A 27,649-nucleotide genomic window follows, 5' to 3' on the forward strand; every position below is an offset into this window, starting at 1 on the left:
AGATTGCAACTTTTTAACAATTCCACACAGTGCGCGCTTCGTGCCCTTGAGCTCGCATGATTCGCCCCCCCCCCTCCCCTAGAATTCACTTCTGGATCCGCCACTGGTTGTGTGTGTGTGGGGGGGGGGGGGTGCGTGTTATTAAACCTCTGGGATCCAAAGAAAAAAATTACCCTCGAATTCACAAAATTGCACTTACAATATCAATTTTTTTCAATTACCTCAAAAACGACCATCTTGAAGGTTCTAAATTGCTAAAATCCAAGAGCTTCAGGGGGCTCCGCCCCCTGGACCCCGGGCAATGCGCCAAGGCTCTCGCGGTGTGCGCTACTCGCACACAGTCTTCATATACATTATGATGGAGGTAACAGCGAAATCATCCCCCCCACAACTGAGGACCTGTCTACGCCACTGCAGACACACATATAGGCACGCGCGCTCACGCACACGCACGTACGTACGCGAACGCACACGCACAAACATATAAAGCCAACACGCACACACGCACGCGCGCACGCACGTCCACCGCTTCACCTCCCGAATATCGCAAGGCGTGCGTGTTATCGACCGTGCGGTTTCGACAGCGAGGGAACAGGTCAGTCGCTCCGCGCCGCGCACTCAGCGCTACAGATATTACACATGAATCTATCGCATTGCCGGCCTAGTTACCACACACACTCACACCACACAGCCAGCCACTCAGCCGTGGCTGCGAGGCAGTGTTGTCTCCATGCAGCGAACACTGCTTGCAACATGTCCCACGATCCATCTCCTGCCTAAAGACAAACACCACTACTCTCTAGTCTATATTTCTGGATGAAGACAAACAAGCGCATGTCACCCGAACGATTCAACGATAATTGACCGTTCAGCAGCTCCAGCTCCTTGTAAGATGGCTGCTCCTACTCTGATGAGCAAAGTTTGCGCTTGCCATATTAGTTTGTATCCAAGAATTGCTCCCAGAGAGGCACCGTACTAAATGCATTACGGATCGTATACACATATAGCCTTCACGCTACTCACCGAGTAATCAAGCAACATACAAATTAAAGCTGGCATACTCTGCCTAAACTCAGTCTGTATGTCCCATGACGTTTCGTTCACTGCATTTTATCTCTGATATTTCGGTAGCAATGTATATAGCAGGCACGTGGTATGAATAACTGTAAACCAATTGTCAAGAATGTGCCACTGTCGTGAGCGTTACTACTGTGCTATATTATTAAGCCTGTCAAGCAATTTGCGCTAGGTATTATTTAATGTTAAGCGCTATATTGTATGAAGGCGCTCTGTGACATGCACATGCATGTTTCTGACGTTTATGGACCTATGACGTCTATATTTCGGAGCAATAAAACTGCAGTAAATTTGCTAGCTTGTGCTTCTTGAGACCTGCCACTTCACTCTGAGCGTTCACGCTGTGCAGTCGATGTGACAGGGTTCAATGCAGACACATGGCATATTCCACACTTAATGCTCTCTAGACATGCACGCAGTACGTTCCAACTGGCGTAGGGAAACGTGCAGCTGCGTAAACTGTAAATTATTTATTCTTTCAGTCTTCAGATTGAAGTTTGAGTCTCTGTGCAAACCAGCCCCAACCCGGCTTAGCCTGATCGATATCTATGTCCATGACATAAACAGTAGCTAACACATCTAAGCGTGGGATTAAAATCTCGGCGAGTGTGGAGTGTGAGGGGGCAACCACTGCTACCCTTGGTGAGATCACAAGTAATGAAACCAAAACTTTTCAAGGACAGAAGCTACAGTAGTCATCATTAACAGGAACGTGAGAGTAAAGCCGGGCTTAGGTCGGGTTGCGATTGAATGCTACGCGACGCGACGCACTGCAACTCACTGCGACTGAGTACTTAGGTCAACGGCGACGCGACTGACAGCGCCATTCGCGTGCATTGTTCATTATGCATATGAATCTCGTCGCAGTGATCGCAAGGCAGCTTATGTCGGGTAGTAACCATGAAAAACAATGCTTGCGACCGGTGGAACCAGTCGCGTCGTGTCGCGTCGCAAGAGTAGAACATGTGCAACTCTCTGCGACTGCGCTGCAACTGACAATTTTCCAGTCGCAGAGCCGTCGCTGGCAGCCGCAGGGGTGCTTAAGGTAGTATCTCACTGGGCTGCAAAAGCTCGCGACTAGTTGCAGACACAAAATTGCGAGAAAATACGCGAATTAGCAACAATTTTCACTTGAAATCACACTGAATTGGTACTTAAGACACGTTCGCGTATGTCGCACGAATGTTACATGTCGAAATTGTTAAATTGCGAATTTTTTGCACTTGCGACTGTCGCACGAGTGTCACTTGAATGTCGTGCGACAGTTATGCGTGACAATTGAGAAATCTGGACCATATAAATACGGGGCCCCTCCCCAGTCCAGCAATCATTTTGTCATCAGACGTCAAGCGAGATGGACCTCAGAGAAGAAGTGCAGAAGCTGCTGGATGAGGACCCCAACCTGGATGAGGACCAGGCTCACATAGTTTCATAGGTCGCCAACCCCTCACAAAGTTGTTTCACATTTCTCGCACTTTCTGACTCACGCAAACTAAATTGAGAAGGGTTCGGGACACCCGCGACGACTCTGTGACTATTTTGAGAGAAAATTTGTCGCGCAAATTTTTTAAACATGTTCAAAATTCCAGCGACACGAGAGCGAGGCCCTGCGACTCACGCGAGGAAATTGAGAACCCCTGCGAACGTTTCGAGACATTTTGGAATCTCCCTCGTGAATGCCGTTCGCAATTTGTCGCCAATAGTCGCAGCCCAGTGAGATACTACCTTTAGGTCGAACTTTCTCTGCGACGCGATCGTCGCTGGCGGCTTGCAACCAGCTGCAGAAAATCAGTCGCAAGGCCGACATAAGCACGGCTTAACGTTCACGCGAGCTCTCGCACCTTTCGTATGCTGGACTCATTGAGAATCTCTGTTGGTCCAATCAGTTCAGGGATGGGCAGGTTAAGCTCAACCTCTAACGCAGACATGCGCCGCCGCGCCTCCTCTACCGTGATGATCTGTCACAAGCAAAAACCACAACGTTATAGTTATACATCGACACACAGTCTACCATTACTGACAATGCAGTAGTACATGCAATGCAACACCAACATAAATAATCATGTGCGAGCCTAACGCTGAGAGGGTCTATGTCCCCCGGGGTACTGCCGGAACGTACCCTGGGTACGGTCCGGTATACCGGAGCGTAACCTGGGTACGGTCCGGTATACCGGAGCGTAACCTGGTACTATCTAATATGCCGGACCGTACCTCGCCTACTCCACTAACGAGTCTAGGGAGTCGCCTACGCCTACTCCCTAACCCTAACCCGAACTCGAACCCGAACCCTAACCCTAATCCTAACCCTATAACCATATCAAATAGTGACCAGGGTACGTTCCGGTATACCGGACCGTACACAAGGTACGTTCCGGCAGTACCCTGGGGGACATAGACCCTATGAGCTGTACGCACACTCATAATTCCGTGTAGTTCTAGTACCAATAGTTCTGTGTAGTTATAGCACCAATAGTTCAGCGGAGCACTAACACGAATAATTCAGCACAGTACAATCAACAAAAATTCAGTGCAGCACAAGTTCCATGAAGACAGCACAGAGCCAGTTCCAAGAATACGACGCAGCGCTGGCATTAAGAACTCAATGTGAAACCGGTGTATAAACTGCACATGTGGGCATCGCTCGCTGTCATACCTCCCAGTCCTTCGCGATGCGGGGTGCAGCAAAATGCTCCTCGTCCATGCTGATCTCAGTGAGCACTCCGGTGTCGTCGTCAATGACCACAAAGCCCTCCTGTATGGCCAGTCTGTCAGAAGGCTGGTTACCGTAGATGTTCGGCGTCCATTGGATGAAGAACGCGTACAAATGATCGACTCTGCAAGCAATAGAGAATCGTTCAGTGATGACGAAAGACCACGCGCAAGTAGCACGCAAGCCACCGTCACGACACTGCGTGCGTGAAAACTGAGGGAACAATATCAACAATGAGCACATACTGCCAATTATGATATAATAACAAAGATGACATAATAACAATGATTACATACATGTATAACAATAATGACCTAATAACATTGATAAGGTAAAAACAATTAGTACATAATAACAACGAAGACATGATAAAATGATGACATTATTAAATGTGGGCATAATTACAAGAACAATGTTTTCAAGAGAACGTGATATACAAGGCGTACATAGAAAATACGAATGGTTTCTGTCTAATCAACTATATGTCTATCTGAGTATCCGTCTAATTTTGTCTATCGTCTGCAACTGATACATTGCAACAACCTTCAATTAGAATACGGCGTCTGCATGCCTGTGATACTGGTACGTTTACTGCAGCTTCTGACAATGGTTCCTAGCGGTATACCGGTACTGTACTACCCGTCTACCGCTGTAGGTACACTAGCGGTTCACATCAGGCATGAAGATTTTTCCCAATCGGAACGCCAACCAGATCATGCACCATCACCCGTCTTTTCATCATAAAGTACACATAGCAGGTGCCATGGAGTGCTTGCATGGATATACCAGGGAGGATATAGCAGGACAAAACACACCAATGGGGCCGAGAGAACGGGGTAAAAGTTAATAAATATTTATGGTAAATTAAATATATACGTAAACGTTTATAACAGATGACACCCAAATACAAAATGTGTTTATACAGGTTTTCCAGGAACAGGCGTGAGGGGTGAAACCAATTACAATAAAAGCAATTACGACCGATCTAAGTAAAACCCTGGTGACATCACCCAGCACCACCCAAGGGAGTGGATTTGTCGTGTAGGGGGCAGCCCTATAGACCGAAGGTCCGATAGACTGAATATTGCAAAGGGTTAGGGTTATAGTTATAGGGTTAGGGTTAGGGTTAGAGCATATATATGGTTTATAGTGGCATCATATGATTTATAGTGGCATCGGTAGATGTGCGGCATATTCACGTTCGAATACGGCATCAGTGGATGTCCGGATGCTAGGCGACCGATTCCGGACGTGTAGCCACTGCGTATTTGAATAAACCTTCGGTCTATCGGGCCTTCGGTCTATCGGACCTTCGGTCTATAGGGCTGTAACCGTCGTGTAGAGATGTTCGTGAGCATTGCTTAGGTCAAAGAAACAGCTAGCATTTGTCTAATCTTATAAATTGCTGCCTCCAAACACTTGCCTTGGAAATAAGATACATACTAGTGGCTGGAACACTAGAAAACATATTACGTGTATCGTTCAACGATTATCGGTGCTAGCCCAATTACCAGCAGGGAAGAAAAAAAACAAGATAACTGTAACTATAACACTACAACACAAAACTTACAACTAAAACTAACAAAAACAAAAACATAAAACTACAACACAAAATAAAAAATATGACAACATTGTTTCCTGCGCCGGTAGTATATATAGTACTCGCGGGATAACTGTTTTCTTGGAAGCAGCACATGTTTCATGGAAGAGCGGCAATGGTTCTTATCAGATATCATATAATATTCTATGAATCCTAGAGATGGTGTGTAAATAAATCATCCCCAAAGAATTTTAATGCATCGAAATTCTACTACTTAGACATGAACGGCCATGAGTCTCTAACGGCCTTATCTTTTGATGCCAGTGAGTTATGAAGTTAGGTGGGGGAAGGGGGGGGGAGGGAGGGGGAAGGGGGAGGGTGGGGGGAGGGGGCTCTAATAGCAAAAGCAGTTCACTCCTTTGTTAACAGTCAACAAATCCATGTTTAACCCTCCTCTTGAGGGTCAAAAGGTTATCAGACACTTACTCTTCACACGTCAGTGGAAAGCACATTTCATGGTCCTTTCAATAAAGCCATAAAAATGGTAGGTCACCGCTGAAACAAAAAAGTTTTTCAATCGCTCCGTCATACCATGTCCTCAGAAAATGTCTAAAATCTGCCCTGTGCCCCATTGACCTTTGACCTGTGACCTCCAATTTCGGCACAATGATGGTTTTTCCTACCATGATGCTATACACCGACTATCACGAGCCTAGGTCGAGCCGTTTAGATTTGTGCCGCAATTCTGCATTTCCTCCCTATACCTTAAGTTAAGGAGTGAATGTTCCCCCTTCTTTTACACCTCTTGACCTTTGACCTTTGACCCCCAGCTTCGACATCCCAACTCGTTTTCGGATACCCCCCACGTCCCGAATATCGTGACCGTACGTCGAGCGGTTAAGATTTGTGCCCAACTGTTGACGGACGGACGCACGGACGGACGATCATGCGATTCTACAAGCTGCATCTGACTATGTCAGATGAGCTAACAACAACGAATGTTCTTCCATACTAAGACAACCGGAATGACACATTTTTCAGTCTCCACGAAAAATATTTTGAGCCACTTGCCCGTTGGGCAAGTATATTCTGTAAAATGTGAATTCTAGTTGACCGAACCGAATGACATTCTAGTTGCCCATAAATTTTGCAGGAATATTTTGCAATATCGAGTAAAGAAGTGTACACTATACCACTTCTAGACACCATTCATTTCCGGTCTTAACATTCCGTGATTTTACATTAAAAATCTTTAGTTAATGGCCAGTTGTATTATAGTTTATGCGTTTTTAAAGCAGGAGCTCGTCGGGCAAGTGCATGAGCTTGCAATGTTTACATGCCTGTCGAGATTCCCACACGCCTCGGGCGTCGGACGCCCGGCTAAATTCGAAGACTGCATGACTTTTGTTGCGAGCACCTGCATTAACTACGTCCGACCTTTATAACGTCTCACCTGAATTCTCTGCTTCCGCGAAACCATGCAGAGCAAGTCTACTTGCGAAAGGATTTGCCAAATGTTCAATGCGAATAACAATGTGCGACCAGTATTTAGCTTCCTTTGATTGTGTGACTTAATTATCACGGACGAGATAACGCGATGTTATGTTTTACTACGCTGTACAACAGCATTGCTCACATAGCTCATATTTGACTCAGTTCTGATATGTGAAGACTGGCGATAAATTATGTTAATCGAGTTTGCAACCTAAAATAAAATAGGGGAAGTGTAAGGGGGGTGTAGGGAAGGTTTTCCTATGTCGTCCAATTAACTTTCACTGCCATTATTTTACGTCGCTACAGAAGCAAGCAAACCAAAACACGATTATAGCTGCTACACAAGATTCGGTTCAATTACGATCTATAATGATTTTTGGGTTTAACAACCTAGCAGAACTTTCGGGTGCTATTTGCTAACTACAGGTCGATATATCCGGTTTCAATACTTGCATTAGGAGCTATATACTTACTGTAATCCCCTCTATCACTCATTTATAAAGGCGTCTTACTGGATTATATCCCTTTGTTTAGAAACTACCTATACGCTCCGTAGGTGGTATTTACACTATAAGGATATTAATTACCATTACAGCGAGAGATTGATCGACCGAGGGAGGAGGTAGAAAGATGAAATATTATAGCAAGGTAGCTGTGAATAGCGTCGAAGCTGTGGTGTGTCAATACATCAAGCACGTGATCTAACTAAGGTTAAAAGGGTCTGTGTCCCTTGGTATTACTGTATAGGAAACCGAAAGGCTAATATACAGTCGGAACCGTGTGAGTTCTTTCTATAGAACAGACACCTGCTGGCTAATAACTTAAGGCAGACACGTAGCGAGCATTCCAGGAAGGGTGGCTCTTTTTCATCAGGTGGAAGCCTTTCGAGCCAGCCAAATTATAGACTGTTTACCGCATGAACGCAACCAGGCCCCGGAAACACAATAAATTCAGGATGCATAATATCCGGAGTGTATAATAGAGAATATATTATACTCTTTCATACACTCCTGATAATAGCAAGAGCTAATAATACATGTAATATATGTAATACATGTAATAATATATGTATTATAAAGCCCGCCGCACACATCGTCCACACGGCGCAGCGCGTTCCACAGCGTGTGCGCATGCAACGCATACGAGTGATATTTTCCACACGCCACAGATCGATGCATTTTGCATGCGCACACGCTGTGGAACGCGCTGCGCCATCGTCGACGACGACGACGTTGTGGACGATGGCGCAGCGCGTTCCACGGCGTGCGGGGGTCCATACCTATGTGTCCCGGTACCTATGTGTCCCAGTACCCAGGTACCTATGTGTCCCGGTACCTATGTGTCCCAGTATCGAGGTACCTATGTGTCCCGGTACCTATGTTTCCCGGTACCTATGTTCCCCCATATTAAAAGGGGGTACTATTTAAAGTAATGAGAGAATAAAATTGCTTGCTTGGCTTGCGTGATACAATGTATAACATTACGTTTATGTACATGTATCACTGACCTGAGCCCACCCTGATTATCATCGGCCACGCTTTCTTATACGCTTATACCATAGATATATACAACACATATATATGTGTTGTATATATCTATGCTTATAGTCCCTTATACCATGCGAATTTCGCATGGTGTGTCCCCCGCTTAATGCAAAAATTGTGAACTGAACTAACAGTTCGGGTGGGCTTTAGCCCTTGATAATATCATTTATTTTATCATCTTCATCATCTCAATAAACAATGTAATGGTGTCTTGTGCTTGTCGTGCTAAGCTAGTGACGCAGATCGTCGAGGATGGGTTTGTTCCCTGACTTATTACTCTTATACAATAATATTGGTGGATAAGTCAGACACACATCGTCACATTTTTGTCGTCATATTTACCACAGTCCGTACTGCTCATAGGGTCTATGTCCCCCAGGATACTGCCGAAACGTACCCTGGTAACTATCTAGCTGATATGGTTAGGGTTAGGGTTAGGTTTAGGGTTAGGGTTAGAGTTAGGGTTAGGGTTAGGGAGTAGGCGTAGGCGACTCCCTAGACTCGTTAGTGAAGTAGGCGAGGTACGGCATATTAGATAGTAGTATTTAGTACCAGGGTACGTTCCGGTATACCGGACCGTACCCAGGGTACGTTCCGGCAGTACCCTGGGGGACATAGACCCTATCAGCGTCTGGCTCAGCCCACGACTGTTGCAACACCGTGTTATGTTATGTTCACCGTGTTACTATATGCTCTAGCTTAAATAGCGCATGGTACCGTTACAGCTGAGATATTGGCTTTGATCGCGACAGTTTGCTACTAATAGTTTGTTATTTGCACTCTCGAACGCTCACGCTGTAGTAGATGTAGTAGTAGTAGTAGTAGTAGTAGTAGTAGTAGTAGTAGTAGTAGTAGTAGTAGTAGTAGTAGTAGTAGTAGTAGTAGTAGTAGTAGTAGTAGAAATCTTTATTTTCATCGGTACATTTAAAACAGTGAATATGAGCTGGAAAGCTCTCGGAATAACGCTGTTTTGCTGTCTTGAGACTCTATTATGGGATCGCATGTCAAAGTTTTTGTTGCTAAATGAAGTACTGCTAGATAACTGGCCGTAAATAAGCCAAAGCCGATTGAATGAGATTTAGACATTTCTGTAAAATAATATCAACTTCGTGGGCTTCGAGGCTTGCGCCTCCGCAAGACGAAGCTCATCAAGGAAGATTTTAATAGTCTGCATCTTATTTGGTGAGTTTGCAGCTGACGTCATCATGCGATTGCTATTATTTTATGCAATAAGGTGTATTTAATTGATATTAATGCTGAAAATGTTAAAGCAAAATAAATAATCTGACAAAGGTTGCTGAAAATGCAACGGAACAATTGGAAAATGCATTAGAAAAAACGACATGGATAAATATTGCAGACGATCTAAGATTTAAATAAGAATGCACAACTAGAGCCACCTGTAGGATAGTTAAACTGTTTGTAATGTGGTGTTCTCCCTCACACTGTACCCTGGGTAGGTTGATCCAAACAACCCAGGAACTTTGCAATGCTTAAGAAAGAGTCTTTGTTTTCCTGCATCCCGTCGGAAAATACCACTAACCCTGATCACTACTAGCCCAACTATAATCCTAACAACAATCCCACGGTAAAGCACCACAGCAATTACGCGTATTTATACTAAGGTGCACATCACCTATTTTAGCATTGCTCACATCACCTGCTTGATCTGGTGACACTTGCCGCAGTTTTAACCCTGTTCACAACTAGATACATATAGTATCTTTTAACCACTGCCTTTCAACACCTGTATATATACTCCATTACATCATATAGCCAATTAATGACACACTACTAATACTATTACGAGTACTACGTGACCTTCTTAGCAACTTTTTATTTTGCTTGCTAACGATGACTGGGACCTGCATGCAGTACATATGCACGTTTATTCCTCATGTACTGAAGCTGTAGTTGAAGTAATTACCGAAACGCTGCAGCTGTGCATGCAGCGTTCCAGTGATGCCAATCATGTAAAATTCATGTACGGTCACTCCTGTGATGTTACAGTACGGGGTTGGCATGGAATGAAACATCAGAGGCCTTGCTTGCCTTGCGGGAATGCATAAGGGCACTACACAAAGAAACTCGCGTGCTAATGCTAGGGGCACACGAGCGTATTTTATCGCCCGATCGCGGCGATTAAAATCGCCAGCGAATTTAATCGCCCGATCACGAAGGGGCACACGTAGCGAATTTAATCGCCCGATTTTAACATCACATGATATCAACAACACGTCCGATTGGTTTAGAAAAATCGATCGGGCGACAAAATACGCCGGACACGGGCACACGAGCGAATTTGCCAGCGTAAATAATCGCCGGCGTAAATAATCGCCGGCGTAAATAATCGCCCGAAAATATCTAACATTTTGGATACGGGCGATTCGTGCGGGCGATTAAAATCGGCGTCGACGTGAACGGGCACACGGGCGAATTTTTCGAGCGATTTTCAAATTCGCGGCAATCGGGCGATAAAAATCGCTCGTGTGCCCCTACCTTAACGCAACTCTTCCATTAAAACGAATCCGTCATATCACATCGAAGATATGGGGGGTTATACAGGGTGTAACCACATGGTGTTGGTGGTTTGCAATCAGATATCCATATTAACGAGAGTAAATTAACGATGTTAATGTTAATTATTGGTGGAAGTAACACAGTGGGAATTAACATAATGTAATTTTATTAGGAGTAGATTAATGATGTTAATGTACTCCTGATAATAAATTCCTGCGATACTTCTGCAAGAGACTTCTGCGTGGCCACACCATAGCTGCTAGTTATTACTAGATTTCACAGGAGGGACACAATAGGTTCCACGCAGTTATTGGCAACCACCAGCCTTGCATAGCACTCTATCTGATATTCTTTACCTATGTGTGGTCAATAAATCGCTCTTTTTTGCGGGTGAAGAGCTAGACAGTTGCTGAATGTGCCTGCCACAATCACTCTGCCTTACTTGCAAATGCACATTTGAAAGGCCTAACCGTGAATGCGTGCGGATGGGAAAGAAAGGGGTTGTATTATATATACACACACCGTCCCACGTCTCTTTGACTGTGGGATGTGAGTATTGTGTGTGGCGGTGGGGGAGGGGGCAGGGAGAGATAGTTCTCTTCATGTGTATTTAGCATGTGTGCAAACGTGTGAGATGCATGTATGGTTTGTAAGTACACACAATTACGCAGCACTTGGTGCACATACGTGTGCATACGGAGGTGAATAGTAGTTGTAGGAGGTCAGTAATTATCAGCGTATCCTTTAAAGCACTCTCCACACGACACGATTAGTGGTTCAGATGCCAATTTCTTGCACATAGTCATCATCGTCGACCACGCGGCGATAGCGTGAGCGAAAATTACTGTTGAATAGAAATCATGCTACGGACGTTTGATCTCACAGGCTAATCAGATCCTGCAATCACTACCAACGGTCTCACTGAAGCTCTTACTCGCCTTCATGCAAGCTTGAAAGCTGCAGATGCAATCTCTGCGTAACTCAATATAGACAACAGCCTGAACCAAAGCTTCTTTCTTCACTTAATATAATCAAAACGGCCACAATTTCATGCAATCGCCAAATTGTACGCAACAAATAAGCAATGCCATGCTCTCCAATACTACACATGCATTAGCGCTCCAACAAATATAATCGGTTTGCTGACGAAAAACTCACCCTGATCAACGCCAGCAAGCATTCGAGGTTTCTGTTAAGGAGTGAAAATCCACTGCACTACATCCACGTAGATACAACGAGCTTGTTATTAGAATGCATAAAGCTACAACGTTGAATATGAATCCGTACCTACGCTTGGGGATAGCAAACCAGTACTCAGGCCCGTGTCTCTTGGGTTGAGCTCCTTTAAGCAACCCAGGACAATGGCTGGACTTGCCCACCTTCAGACAGAGGTAGAGTGGCTGGTCCGATTGTTGTGTCAGTAGCTGCTGCTTCTCATTCAAATCTGAAACGGCGACAGAAATCGAGCATGAAGTTCAATTATTTGACCAGCAATAGGAAAGTATATGATGCATTTCATGCATGCAGCTGCATGTAGCCTAGATTATTCTACCACATAATGCCAGTGCACTAATGGCTTGTATCACCAATGCAAAAACAGTATATAATTTAACACAGGGAACGTTCTGATGGAAATGTGGATGTAAAGTTAGCAGATTTACATTCCTAACTTAATGATGCCAACACAAAATTACAACAGCAACTTGCTTTATGTACTATAATAATTACAAACAGTACACACTCGACCAGAGTTTGTGAGTGTGTCTCTTGGCAACTATAATGAATTAATGTTCTATAGATCTAGGAAAAACAGTACATACAGATACACATAAATCACAGCATGACATATGCACCTTGAAAAGCAAGAGTAGGTAGCAGAAGGATCTATAACTAACACATGTATAATCAATTCCGATTTATTTTTTTCTAAATTGAGTTTCATCTTACTATCGTATCTACACTATCCTAATTAAGTTAGCTCTACCATAATCATATAACATATTCATCACCCCTCTGAGGCTAAATTTGTCTAATCTGACAAGACAAAACAAACTAATCTAGACAGAGAAACGTAATCCAGCAAATAGGATGGCAATAATGCAGCGTTGTTTTTACATGTTTTTGTTTGTTATTTGCAAACAACAATTTACACGTTGTTTTTATTGATATATCACATTAAGAATCAGAGCTAGACCAGAGTTATGGTTCTTGATGCTCAATGACAGTTGCACGAAAAGATTCCACTGCAGTAGGGCCCCAGGAAGTAAACTCAATTTCTAACCTATTCTAAAACTTACAAGCTATACCTAGCTAACAAGCACACACAAGTCACATATATATATATATATATATATATATATATATATATATATATATATATATAAATTATTATATATATGAAAACAGAGAAACTTAAACGCCTACTAGATTAAGAAACAGAAAGACAAAACGCAGGGTTCATAGTAGTAAGACACATGTTGAAATAAGGACTTATAAGACCCTTTCTGGAGGCCAAAATAATACTTTTTTACGCGATTTTTGATAGATCACCATTAAAGTACTATTTTTAAGATCACCATTTAGACTATTAAAGTACACTAATATTTATATATACACAATTGCACAGCAGATTTAATTATTCCGTATTATATATACAACAATTCTTACTCTAAGTCGAGAATAGTTTATAAAAAAATAAGGACTATTAAGTACTTTTCTAAGATTTTACCAAAAATAAGTACTAATAAGGGCCCTTATTTTATTTTTGGCAAAATAAGTACTTATAAGACTTTGGAAGACCCGCTACGAACCCTGAAACGATCACCACACCTTGTCCGCAGCTAATGCCTCTGCTGCCGTTAAAAACCACTACACAGAATACGACTGGAACGCGCAACAAGTTCACGTGCCTTTTACTGCTAGTCTGCTACGCTATGAGCTCATGTATTAGTGTGAGTGTCCGAGCCATAGTCCGAGCTGTACAGTGGCTACTAGATACCCCAATGTACCTCAATGTACCCACGATGTACCCAATGTACCCACGATACCCCAATGTAACACAAACACAGGATAGGGTTAGATTACGCCTATCCTGTGTTTTGGTTACATTATTGCATCTAAGTGGCTACATGTGCTACCGCGCACTCATACGCTACTTCACCACATGTTCCATTCCAACTGCCGCCGCCGCCTCTGCTGCTATGTTCAACTAAAGTACTTTCTGCTCTACACTGCTGAAGTCGATGTACGAATGGATGGACGAATGGATGGACGAATGGATGGCTGGACAGATGGATGGATGCATGGATCGACTGATGCGTGGATGGATGGATGGATGGATGGATGGATGGATGGATGGATGGATGGATGGATGGATGGATGGATGGATGGATGGATGGATGGATGGATGGATGGATGGACAGATGCATGGATGGATGGATGGACAGATGCATGGATGGATGGATGGATGGATAGATGGATGGATGGGGTGGATAGATGGAAGTCTGCTGTCGTGCGTACTGCCACGTGCATGCAGCAGCTCCAACTGGACAGCTGAAACTTGCTGGTATTTGTGTATGGGTGAATAAATCCTGGCGTGAGTATAATCAATAAGTGCAAATCAGTTGGCTTTTCTTTGCAGTACCCCGTAGCGGTTAACAAAATGGCAGGGCGGCGGCAGGCAGGTGACAATCGAGCGCACAGTCGCTGCTTCCTGATCTAAAATGTCACCATTATACAGTGATGACAAAAGGTAAATAAAGAAAAAATCGGATGCACGTGAAATGATAGAGCGTGGGCAGATGAGCCCAACATTAACTGACAATTTGGACGAGTATCTTTCACGACAAAACGCGCAGTGCGTCTCAGGCTACCAGCGAATGTTGCTAGTGACGTTTTCATTTAAGGAATACTCTAGAAATATTAACTTTACCGGATAATAGAATATGCGGATATAATTGTTACCAAACTGTAGTGGTATAGAATAATTTACCCATTCCATTAGAAAAAAAGCCTGCAAATATAACTAAAAATTATCAAGAGGTCCTAGTGATTACTATTAATTCTCGCGGTTATAACTAACAATTATTTCATCAAGAGAGAATGAGCATTATTTTCCAAGCTCGAAGATGTGAGAAAAAAACAAAGACAGAATGACAGAAACAGAGTAGATTATAGAGGTAATAATATAGGTAATTAAACGAAGCAGGACTGAAGCATCGCTCCACGGCCGAATGCACACCAATAGGAAACACTGGTATGCAAACGACACCTGCAAGACCTGTGCCAAACAAGCAGGTCCTAAAGAAAGCAGAGCAAAGCACTGCCACGTTCGCAGCAGGTCCTAAAGAAAGCAGAGCAAAGCACTGCCACGTTCGCAGCAGGTCCTAAAGAAAGCAGAGCAAAGCACTGCCACGTTCGCAGCAGGTTGGCGCAGCAACAACTGGTGACAGGAAATTGTTCATTCATGCATGCAGCAAATGTAGAGTGGGAGAGAGCTGAAACATGGTCTTACCACAGCCAGTGCACTCTGTTAGGAGAAAGGTGACAACATGTTAATGTATGATGCACACAACCCTACCTCTTCTTCCTCCTATCCCTCCTTCTCCTCCTGCTCTTCCTCCGCCCCTTCTCCTCCTCCTTTGTCTCCTCCTTAAGCAGGGTTTACACTACCGACTTTATGTTGGGGAATTGGCGAGTTGGACCAATTTTACAACTCGGCAACTCCGAGTTGGCGAAAATAGAACATGTTTTAATCTCCCATCTAGTTGCTATCGATCGGTTGGTCAGGCAACTTTTGCGTTTACACTGCCGAGTTTATATAGTTGGGAAGTTGAACCAATTCACCAATTCGCCAACACTGTCAACAAGCCGATAGTGTAAACCCAGCTTTATCATCATAATTGTCACTGTCCACCATTACCACCACCACCATCACCATCATCATCACCATCTTCATCATCATCGTCATCATCTTCATCATCATCCAAACCATCATTGTCAATATAGTAGCTGTCATAACTATAGTTATCATCATGGTTAATCCATCATAATCACAACAGCGTCACAAATCGAAATTTTTCTTGTGATAAAACGTGAATGATTCCTTGTTTTGATATCTACAGACTCAGTAGATACGTAGATTCGGGTCTTTAATATTCCGTGCCTGCATTAACTAAAGTTAGGTATAATAACAGAACTAGTGCAGCCATGGTAGCAAATACTTTTTACCAGAGGACATTCGATCCTAACTTACAAAAGTAAAATACCAAAGGTACAGGCAATTTCTGTTAAAACGATGACCAGTTGTACTGGGTCGTTTATATTTTCAAATTGCGATGACCCTATGTGACCGTCCGTACTTCATTTAATGTGAAACTTGGGTTAACCATGAGTGACTATATTTAGAAACAACGAATCAGGGGAAATTGGGCTAGGAGCCAAAAGGAGCTTCACTATGGGCAGAGGCCATAGGACATTATTGTTGGATGCGGGAGACGTGGAACTGAGCTATGGTTTTCACTTCAGTTGCTGAGTGTGTGCTGCCTGGTTTTTTTTCTCTGGTAGCAAGTACTTGCTACCATGTAACAACGTCATTTCTGACCCTACATTATTTATTACTGACAAAAAAATAATTTAAATCCATTTCACATATTAAATATACACAGTACAGAATAGGCAAATCCCCGCACATAGCTACTCTAGTCTCTACGTGAGTGCGTTCGCACGTGCATGCGTATAGAGAGAGAGAGAGAGAGAGAGAGAGAGAGCGAGAGAGAGAGAGAGAGAGAGAGAGAGAGAGAGAGAGAGAGAGAGAGAGAGAGAGAGAGAGAGAGAGAGAGAGAGAGAGAGAGAGAGAGAGAGAGAGAGAGAGAGAGAGATAAGAAAGATAAGGAGAAGAGAGAGAGAGAGCGAGAGAGAGAGAGAGAGAGAGAGAGAGAGAGAGAGAGAAGGAAAGGAAGAGAGATAAGGAGTGGGGGAGTATCAAGCTTGCCAGTCTGAACAGCAGCCAGGCACATGCACAAAAAAGGACTCGCAATGGACAATGAGTTATATGGGTATGTACAAATGAACTAGGTGGTATCGAGTGGCTATAGCACAAACAAGAAATCATTCAATTCTGGCAGAAAAAAATATCGATGGACTTCAGCAATGCTGGATATTACTGTTAACTATATTACTGTTAACTATATTACTGTTAACTAAACATATATATACTGTTAACAATCAACCAAACAACTCTCTTATGGCAACCCAGGATGGATGCTCACCATGGTGTACAGGTAAAGATAAAGTCAGGATTACAGCTATGTGATTACCTTACCAGTCTAACAACCAGGGGCCCATTATCAGAAACATCATATATAGTTATGACATCATAGTCTAAAATATGATAACTTTAGTAGTGCAGAGAAATGTAAAGGTTATGACATTTTAGACTTATAATAGTCATAAATATTTGTGTTTCTGACAATGGGGTCCATAACCATAACTCCAATCTAACCTCAACCTAGCTGTAACTCGATGTTTATAAATGGACCTCCCAACTCACTATACCCCAGGGGCGGATCCAGGATTTTTGAAAGGGGGGAGTCCAGGAAGAAATAAATGGCACTTTTTCCTGCTTAATTTTGCTGGTGTTTTAAAAAGCTGCCGAAGGCAGCTTATGCGACGTGCCCAAGGCGGTCGGTTTCGGGGACCTCCTCCAAGAAATTAAAAAAAAATTGGTGCATTCTGAGAGCATCTGAGCAGTAATTTTGATGTCTAGAATGCAAGATGGAATTCCAAATTTTTAGCAGAAAATTTTCTTTTAAATCATCCTACAGTGAAATTCACACAGACAATAAAATCGAGTTGAAAAACACAAATGTATCAGATCCGGTCCCACGGACCTCTCTTTGCCCATTTCTAAGTTTTTATAACGAATTTATATATATATAAGTAAATCGTTATCAGAAAAACTAACCTTAACAAAAAAAGGGATGACATTTTTTAGGGCACTTGGGGACCCCCCCCCCCCCCTGTACCCTACACTTTTGTTGTTACTTGTGGTAGAGTTCTGCTACTGGGCACAGTAGTTGTGTTTGTGTACCCAGCCCACATGTGTAGTATAACGTTTCCGGCTAAGTAAGGCTGCACTATTTTAAGAGGTTGCGGTACCCCCCTCCCCCCCCCCCCCACACACACACACCACCACTACTACAAATGTCTCTACTGATAGTATGCTCTCGTGAGGCTTATAATTCCTAGTCAATCAGTAACCAACAGTAAAACACTGTGCTGCTGGTATATTATGTGTAACAGTTTGCACTGTACACATGGGATTCCGGGAAGTACAAACACTGAGTAAACTGGCCCCCGGGTTATGTGCATGTTCACCCTGTATGCACACATCCACGTCTGCCGATGTACACTACCAACAGTCAAATTATAGCGCATCGGCCATGTTTCTAACTACTATTATGGCTGAGAGGGTCTATGTCCCCCAGGCAGAGTTTGCTAAGGGGGTCCGGCATGCCCCCCGGAAAAATTTTGGATTCTGAGATGCAATTTCCTGCATTCTGGAGGTCAAAAATGACAATAAATTGACAAAAAATGACAATAATTGACAAATTTTTTTTTTTTCGATCACAGTGAAATTCGTAGTTTGATACAAACTGGTCGTAGTGGTGCAAAATGAATAGAAATTCGTATAAAATACGGATAAATCGTAGTGGTTGGCATCTCTGCCCAGGGTACTGCCGGAACGTACCCTGGGTACGGGCCGGTATACCGGAACGTACCCTGGTATTATCTAATATGCCGGACTGTACCTCGCCTACTCCACTAATGAGTCTAGGGAGTCGCCTACGCCTACGCCTACGCCTACGCCTACGCCTACTCCCTAACCCTAACCATATCAAATAGTTACCAGGGTACGTTCCGGTATACAGGACCGTACCCAGGGTACATTCTGGCAGTACCCTGGGGGACATAGACCCTATGAGCACTATTATGATAACTCTGCATCAGTGCATGCCGGTTTGAAGGGCTACATCATCACACTATATCCTACCTCCTAAGGAAGTTCGATCCTTACCAGAACCATTGACTAGATGTCTGACATGCCCAAATTTTGCAGATGTTGTCACACCCACCCTAACTGATATTTCTTTTAAATTTATCGTGGGCAGAATCAACACTATAACGTGGGCAGCGTGAAAATTGAGTCCCAGCGTACTTTAAGATACCGGTACAGTAATAGTAGATATAAATAAGGATAATCTGCTGTACCCGTACGTAACGTGAGCAGTAGTAATCAACCTAGCATTGCGCGTGTTGTTGACGGCAACATAAAGCGTTGTAAAAAAACCTATCAAATACGAACTCATCTACAGCAACAGCGCACAATACAAGTTCCTCTTCTGCCAGCAGCAGCCTTCTGGGCTCCATCATCGTTGCAAGCAGCCTAAAGTATTCAAGTTACAATTGATATTTACCACGCTCCCTTATCTATCTATCACACGATTGTTGCAGTGTGTATTGTCTAGCTCACTCACCACGCAACCTACGTCGCTGGATGGGGTGCAAACACTCGTGCCCTAGCAATCGACGCCGAAAAACAGCTACAATGTCTCACATCACTTCGCTGACTGAAGCCATATTGGATTCACACAATTTATCTGGCCTGTTTATATCGCTTCTCCGAGAAGGAAAATCAATAGCCGTGTGTTGCTAAGCTGGCAGCTGCTGCCCTCTCCTGGCACGCAAAATTCTCACTGTAAAATCGACGAGGCGGGTGGAACAGCGATCGTGCATTCTCATGCACGCAAGATCCGACTACAACTCTAGCGTTGGTGTTGCCACTACTCGGCTACTCGATGGCGACAATTTTAGGAACGATGATTGAATTTATGCATGAATTACAATCATCATAATGACAGCACCATTATGATGACGGCACCATGCAACCACAACATACGCGCATGATGACTTTTCGTGGCATCAACCACAAAATACGCGCATGAGGACTTCATGATATTGTGATTTTGTGTGGTGTCAGGGGGTGTCACGCGGGGTCAGGCGTGAGCATGCTTCACACAATGACATAGATGTGACAATGTGCGCGAGTATTATATGCATGCGAGTGTCAGGGTTTGGCTGGACAACGAGTAGACACACACTAACACATGCCAGAAACACAGTTTCCCTAGAAGATTTATGTGTCATAAAAGTGTGCATTACTGGAATGCCAAATGGATGTGACAACAGCTTTACCACTTTTAGAAACTATAGAGTAATTTTGGATGGTGTCAGAATTGTAAAATGCGGCCTTTGAATGCGCTTGCTCTCACTTTAAAACGAAGTATCTCCATCTGCGGCGAACGCGATGAATGTGGTGGTCTGTCATCAGATGCTGGTTGCGTGGCAGTGCATGCACTCTTGCTAACTACCTAGCGGTCCCGTGCGGTTCCACTAACCGGCGTGATGCACGCACGCACACACACACACGCACGCACGCACACACACAGGCACGTACACGCACGCACACGCACGCTCACACCTACCGTCAATAGACGCGAACAGGTCTGGCCGGTCTGTCCTCGTCAGCACGCATTTCATGCCGATGCTGCTCTTGCGGCCGCTCTCCTTGAATGCGCGCCGTGCCTCCTCCGTGTACCACAGCTGCTGCTCAAGCTGACACACGATGTCGGCCTTCGACATGGGCGCGCGCTCTCCGCGCGTCTTTGCATCGCCGTCCTTGCCGCGCAGCAGCCCCGCCGTGTAGCCGACGATGCTGCGGCTGCGCGCGGCATAGTCAGAGAGGCTCGACAGCCGCGGCCGGCGGAAGGAGCGTGAGCGCTGCTTCGTCTTCGGCTTGCCGTCGACCGGGTTCGACTTGCGCATCTTCAGCGACATCTTGCGCGGCTCGGGACTCGGCAGCGGGTCAGGCGCGCCCTCCACCGGCTCGTCGGACATGATGCTGAAGTAAGGGAAGGTCGCGCGACGCTGGAGGATCTTGGAGTTGTCTCGCTTCTTCTCCTTGCCAGCGTCAGCAGCAGCCGGCTCTGCCTCCTCCTCGTCTTTGCCGTCGGTGAAGACGGCATCGCCTTCACATTCCCCATCGGCTATGTTTTCGTCTGCTGATGCAGTAACGGTTGCTGGTAGCGGGCTGCCCTGCGGTGGTGGGCTGTCATGCAGTGGCGAGCTGCCCTCTGGTGGCGGCGGGGACCCGGGAGGCTGAGGTGATTCCTGGGAATCAGGGGATGGGGTTGGCTGTGGAGTCCCCAGCTGCGGAGTGCTGGGTGGGAGCGGCGTGTCAGGCGAGGAACTATCCTGCTCAAGGTCGCTTGAGCCGATGTGGAAACTGTGCAGTTTGATCTTTGGTGTCACAGGCTCTCGGGCAACAGAGTCCTGCTCCGTGGCGCCCTCTGGCACTGTGACCTTGGCTAGCTTTGGAAGCGTAGTCGTGGTGCCCTCTGACACCGCAGCCATGTCTTCTAGGGTTGTAGCCTCGTACGCTGACTGGATGCGAGGCAGCGTGGGGCGTTGCGGCTCCACACCCGGCATCGTCGTCTCCGACTGATTGAAAGCATTGTAGTATTCACTTTGAGCAAGGGCAGGATTCGCGACGGCAGCACTGCTACGACTGCACTGACCTACCAATCAGAAAGATAGGAAAGCCACAGCAGCGGATAAGTACGAAGAAGTGCAGATACGCGGCCTATGCACAACGTTAGCCTAACCGCACGAATTCATCCTACCGCAAGAATAAAGATTCACTCAGCTTATGCGGGTATGCCTGACAGCAGCTCTCCCAGCGATAGGCAATTGTTAGCTATCCACCCACGACGCGTGGAATAAGATGGGATACAAATACCGGCACTAATTTAAGCAGTTTAGTTGTGCGTCTACGTTGATGGTGAGTGAATGTTTTAGTCACCCTGGCGTACTGTTTTGTAGAGGTGTAACGATACACTAAGGTCATGATATGATACGTATCTCGATACGTAGGTCACGATACGATACATATTGCGATACACAGACAGAAACAGTCGGTCGACATAAATGGTCAAATTAATTTTACTGTTATAATACCTATTCCAATACTTTGACAACGCAAACGTATCATGAGTATGTCACAGCCACACTCAATATATAGACAACATCGACCGCTTCACTTACGTGCGCGCCATACACAGTCCCACAGTATGTGCGCAGTAACGACACGCATCAGTCAATCAGCACTCTTGATTGACTTGCGGTTTTGGTGGCAATACATGCACGCGACATATATTGACCCATGTTTCTATGGCGGCCGATGATATTTACGTGATACTAAAGAGTTCATAAAATAAAATAAAAAATTCAATTTAAAAGAAATTACAGGTGCTTTATTAAATAGTTTAGCTTGCCTTACAGGCTCATTCACTGCTTAACATGCGTATCGTTTGTATCGTGATACGGACGCTGCGTATCGATTATCGTATCGTGGGCCACTGTATCGGATGCACCGATGTCTCCGTGAATCGTTACACCCCTACTGTTTTGTCGGTTCAATTCGGTTCGAATACGGTAGAACTTGCACTTTCGTCGTTGTCACATTTTCTTTGTGACAACAAACCATCCGAATACCTTTCCGCCTTTTGAGTTTGTTTATACAAATGATATGATGCAGAGCGAATATGTTTGAAATTAAAATATAAATGACATAATAACACGTGTCAGTGTCGTCAGTTAGTTAGGAGTAAAATGTTAAAATAGTTGCCGATAAACTATTACGCGAGTATATAAATACACCTTGATTCACCCGTGAGTGAGATTGAACAACTCCCGGTTATTGTGTACACACGATTGAAGAAGATGTGAACCTAAATAACCGCCGCTCTGCCCCACTAGCAACAAGGTAGCAATGAACAGCGAATGTTCAGCACCTTATAACACTGTGCAGACAGCACACCTCTGGTTAATGTAAGGCATTTTTCCTTATGTAAAGACTCGTAAAAAAGTTATTGTTCAAATATTTTGGTGTAAAACCCTTCCTAAGCCAATGCCTTTATGGTGCTAGGTCAGTAAAAACTGCATGCACAGCAAGTTTCAGTCAGTTTTGTTTAGTATCGAATGATTATGCAGAAACTATAGGTCTCTTGTACCTGAATTATGACGAAAAGGCTTCAATCTTTCAAGAACACACGCACAAATACCAAAGCCTGAATGATCCTCAGACCTACTCTTTGGTATTAGTTCAGTTCACGAGTGTATAATACACTAGTGAATTACTAGTATAGTACTAGCATAGTACTAGTATAGTATACTGCTACCGCAGTTAGTTTAGTATTAGGCAATCCATATAATAGTCGATTATTTCAGAAAGCTTGTAGAAATTCGGAGCTAAGGTGAAACGACAGACACACGTTAGTGCATTAGTGAAAGACGGCACAACAATCTGCACATAGCAACAAGTGACTTCAGCAAGAATACCACCAGATGAACATCGTCAACTAGAGCTGAAAGCTCGCCACAGAACACGCAAGTACTCACTGCCTTCGAAGAAGTAGTTGGCGCGTTGCTCCTCGGCACCGCACGAGCAGAGCGCCTTCGGGGTAGGCGTGCCGCCGTCCTCGCTGCCGATGGACATCATCGTTGCCATCGTCGTTGCCCCCAGCACCCACTTGGTGAGCTCGGGCATCTCCTCGGCATCGGCCGCGAGCTCGGCGTCGCTGTCGTTTGGCTGCGTCTCGTCGGAGTGGTCCGACACCTCGCTGGTGATCGTCGACATGCGCGACATCTGTGCCGGCCGCGTCGACGCATCCTCATCTGCCGGGAAGCAGTGCAAGCGGTGATTACCATTAGGTCTATGTGTCGAAATGGCAAGATACAGAGAGGAAGGGAGACAGAGGGAGATAGCGTGGGTGGAGAGGGAGAGGAGAAAGAAGGGGATTGAGAGAAAGAGATGGAGGGAGAGAGGCGAGAGAGGGGAAACAGAGATATGAAAGAGAGAGAGGGAGAGAGAGAGACAGGAGATAGAGAGAGCAAAAGAGAGATAGAGGAGAGCAAGAGAAGATAGATAGAGAGAGAGAGAGCAGAGGAGAGATGATAGAGAGATAGATAGAGAGAGGAAGAGAGAGAGAGAGAATAGCGAGAATAGGATGAGGAGAGAGAGAGTAGAGTAGAGAGTAGAGAGAGAGAGAGAGAGAGAGAGAAGGGGAGGGGGAACATGTTGATGTGTACTGCATTACTGAAACAAGAGATAAAACAATATGTCATTTTTGGAAAAAATAAGTACCTTTCATTTGAGCAATTATATGTAAAGGGCAGCCTGGAGTATGGTATATCTCAGGTGTGGCTCCACCCCTAAACAACAACACACATGATGAAACATTAGCAAGAGACCAAGAAGGCTGATGAATAGCATATGCCTGGAACATAGATGATGTGCATTACAAACCATAACACAACTGGGTAATAACCCTATATTTACGACCAAATAGCACTTATAAATTCATATTAACATATCGATCTGTGCAGAGAGATAACTATTTAAAAGGGAGTAGAGCTTATTGACAATGGTAGTAACTGAACACCAGATGGCTTTGATGTATGGCACACATATTAGTCATTAGTCATCATTCCCCGATGGTGCTTATTTATGACATACATAAGTAGTCAGCGTAAGTACAGTAAAAGACAGATGACATTCATGTACAGCATAAGCGGGTAATAGCAAGGTGACTGTTGGCACTCGTATATACGGTGATGTTGCAATTGTGAGACTATGTGTGAAGGAGTAAGTTAGAAGTGGAAAATGTTAAACATTTTGTGGGAAATTTTTACTAATCATAATGTACTGGTATGTAGCAATTACCCAATTAGCACAGCTTTGCTCATTTTACATTTAAACTAAAAAGCACACCCATGTGGAGGGAGATCAGCAACTAGAGGTAATTCTTTGCCCAGAAGTTAAATGCTGCTTTTACTCTAATCTTAATCAATTCTCTCATTTGAATTCTATGTTGCTATGTTGTGGATAATAAAGCACCAGAAAAAAATCATATATTTACCACATAATCTTTTTCAACACTTATGCAATAAAGTTTTCTATTTTAAAATTTTTCTTATTAGATTTCTTGAGTGAATTATGTAATTTAATACTAAGTTACCAGTGTTGAAAATAGCAGCCCGTACCCAGTCTAAGACTCGTAACCTTTGAGCAGGACTGTCTAGTTTTTAGTAAATCTTTAGTTATTTGTTTTTATTCACTCCTGGTAACATAGTAGAAATATAAATTTTCGACTAGTTTGGTTTTCAGACTTGTGTTATTCTATATGTGTATCACTGGCCCTTGTATACATGTGTTTGGCAGCGGATGCTGAGAAACTAAAATCGTACGAAACTTGAATAAACTTGGGTGCCAATCTAATCTGTGGACTGTTGGACTTACTCTTATGCATGAGACATTGCGATTAGGCATCTATCCACTACTCCATACCAATCATGACACTTGACGCACACATACAGTCAAATCCACGTGTACACAATGATACTACAATACATACTGCACACGGAGGTGCATATATGGTAAGCACCTAGAATGAAACACACGTGCAGCACAGTGTGAGCTAACTTACACTGTCCCGCCTCCTGCCGTGCTCATGTCATGGAAGATGGCTGCACTGATGATCGTCTCCATGGGTGCCATGACGCTGTATGTCTCAGTGCTGTTCTCAATCACCAATATGTCCGATGTGTTAGGGTCAAACATAACCGCGTTCGGAGTGACCAGTAGAACACCATTGACAACGCCCTGCAATAGAAAGTCAATGTATATGACTACATTTGGACCAGCAGAATGTCAATGAAATGTGACAGGATGGAGACATCACTAACAGAGCACGATGAACAGATGCCCTACAACAGCTGGAAAATATGTATGACTGCGTTTTGAATGTCGAGCACAACTGCAACAGGGCAGTGTGTGGAGACAGCCCTGCAGTCTGAGTGACCAGCAGACAATGTCCTGCAATAGATGAACGATGTATAAAAACATGACTGCATTTATGTTGACTAAGAGAACACCCGTGACAACTTCCTGCAAAAGAAGGACAATTTATTAAAGCACCACCGCAGTTCGAGTTGACCAACAAAACATACAATGCAGAAGAAGAAGGCGTTTGGGTATTCCCTTCGAGTCATATTAGTAACGTGGGCATAATTAATAATTGATGAAATATGGCAATTACAGCCTCGAAAGTAACCCTTCCATGTGGCGGAAGGGAGGAGAAGGGAAAGAAAATAATTGTGGAAGGATGATTGTGATATTAGGGAATACTGCAAAAGTTAAATGAAAGTGTCAATGACACTGTAGCTCACCACAAAAACGGACACAAATGAGTGAGTGAGAAGAAGTCAGTTTTAATTGAGCAACCATCGACGTACATTATAGAAACGAAGAGTATATATGGGAGAACTCCCATTATATACTCTTGATAATTATGTGTAATTTTTTTATGTGAAAATTAATGTTTGAGATGTGAAAGTCTGAGATGTGGGCGAGTGATGGCGTTACACCTAAATGATCGCCATTTAATGTTTTTATAATATTCAGATTTAGGCACTGCCTAAAAGCGGAGCTCCCGATGTGTAACGTGTAAGATTGAGAAGATACGCTTATTCCACGTAGCTGCTATATACCACGTGACAATGGTGTTTCCCTGCCCATAACACAACTTTTGTCAAAGGTTAATTGGTTGCGTGGAAGTGTTTACTTCATATGAGTTTTTCTAGGCAGTAGCACACGGTTGCCATCTGTATATCGCAATAATAATTTATAAACCAAAATGAATCACAATTTGTGACGGTAGATGGCGCTATACCCGCTTTGATGTTTCTTAGCGATGGCGTTCGAAATAAACAGGTTATGCTGCGTTCCGACATGTTTTGTAAAACTTTACTCTAATATAGACGTTTTATCGGCAGGGTGGAAAGGAAATACCAATTTTGCATTAAAGATATTGTCAATGAAATCTTGTAAAACGAACCAGACGAGTGTGACACCACAAGACTGTTATCTGCCTGTCTATATAATATGCTATATAATTGCCAAAACCTACCTAATTTGCATAATTTTTTTTTTAAATATCAAAACCCTTGTAATACGTTTTGGGGCCAGCCCTTATTCATTCACATACCAAAAATGAGCAAAATCCGTTGAACCTGAACTGACTAATGGCAATTTCCATTTTTGCCAAAAAAAAGCCGTGGCTCGAAAGTACGTCGGCTGGCGTGCTCCAAAATAGGACGTTCAAACCTCTCCCATAGCAGTAACAACCATACCCAATTTCAAACATGTGGGTCAAACGGTTCCTGAGTTATCGTTGACCGTAACCAAATGTTGACGGAAGGACGGACGGACGTACGACGGACGACGACCCATGGCAATAGCTCATCTTGAGGATGTCAAGGTGAGCTAAAAATGTGTTACACCATCGAGATGCATGAGTTACGTATCTACGCCCTAAGCTTATATAGAAACAAATAGCTTTCAATAGCTTGTGCATACTATACCTTCATGAAGTGCATGAATATTTATATTACACTTTATAAATAATTAAAATGATTGAGTCAATGAATATTTATAAACTACTTACAGACCAGTTACACTTATTTAATCATAATGAACTTGCGTCCACAGGTTCGTCTTGCAAATGAAAATCAACCCCATAGTCAAGTACTAAAACATCATATTAATGAATTACGAAAGTAGATTGAATGAAATATTACAGCGCA

General features: G+C 43.8%; 1 protein-coding gene across 3 annotated transcripts in view; it reads right to left on the reverse strand.

Moving 5' to 3' along the window:
- The window catches only part of LOC106809781 (oxidation resistance protein 1-like), a 79,441-nt gene that overhangs the window by 12,932 nt on the left and 38,860 nt on the right, over positions 1-27,649 (reverse strand). For 2 of the 3 annotated variants that reach the window (XM_014812996.1, XM_014812988.1), the window contains exons 5-12: positions 25,492-25,667; positions 24,150-24,217; positions 23,405-23,680; positions 20,431-21,522; positions 15,399-15,413; positions 12,173-12,329; positions 3,731-3,911; positions 2,919-3,035 (exon numbers count right to left, since the gene is read on the reverse strand). In XM_014812996.1, coding sequence (XP_014668482.1) covers positions 2,919-3,035; positions 3,731-3,911; positions 12,173-12,329; positions 15,399-15,413; positions 20,431-21,522; positions 23,405-23,680; positions 24,150-24,217; positions 25,492-25,667 — 2,082 coding nt within the window. The remainder of the gene's footprint in view (positions 1-2,918; positions 3,036-3,730; positions 3,912-12,172; positions 12,330-15,398; positions 15,414-20,430; positions 21,523-23,404; positions 23,681-24,149; positions 24,218-25,491; positions 25,668-27,649) is intronic. The other variant, XM_014813003.1, reaches the window with a different exon arrangement.

The sequence above is a fragment of the Priapulus caudatus genome, unplaced genomic scaffold (genome assembly GCF_000485595.1).
Source record: "Priapulus caudatus unplaced genomic scaffold, Priapulus_caudatus-5.0.1 Scaffold15, whole genome shotgun sequence".
Taxonomy (NCBI): Eukaryota; Metazoa; Priapulida; class Priapulimorpha; order Priapulimorphida; family Priapulidae; genus Priapulus; species Priapulus caudatus.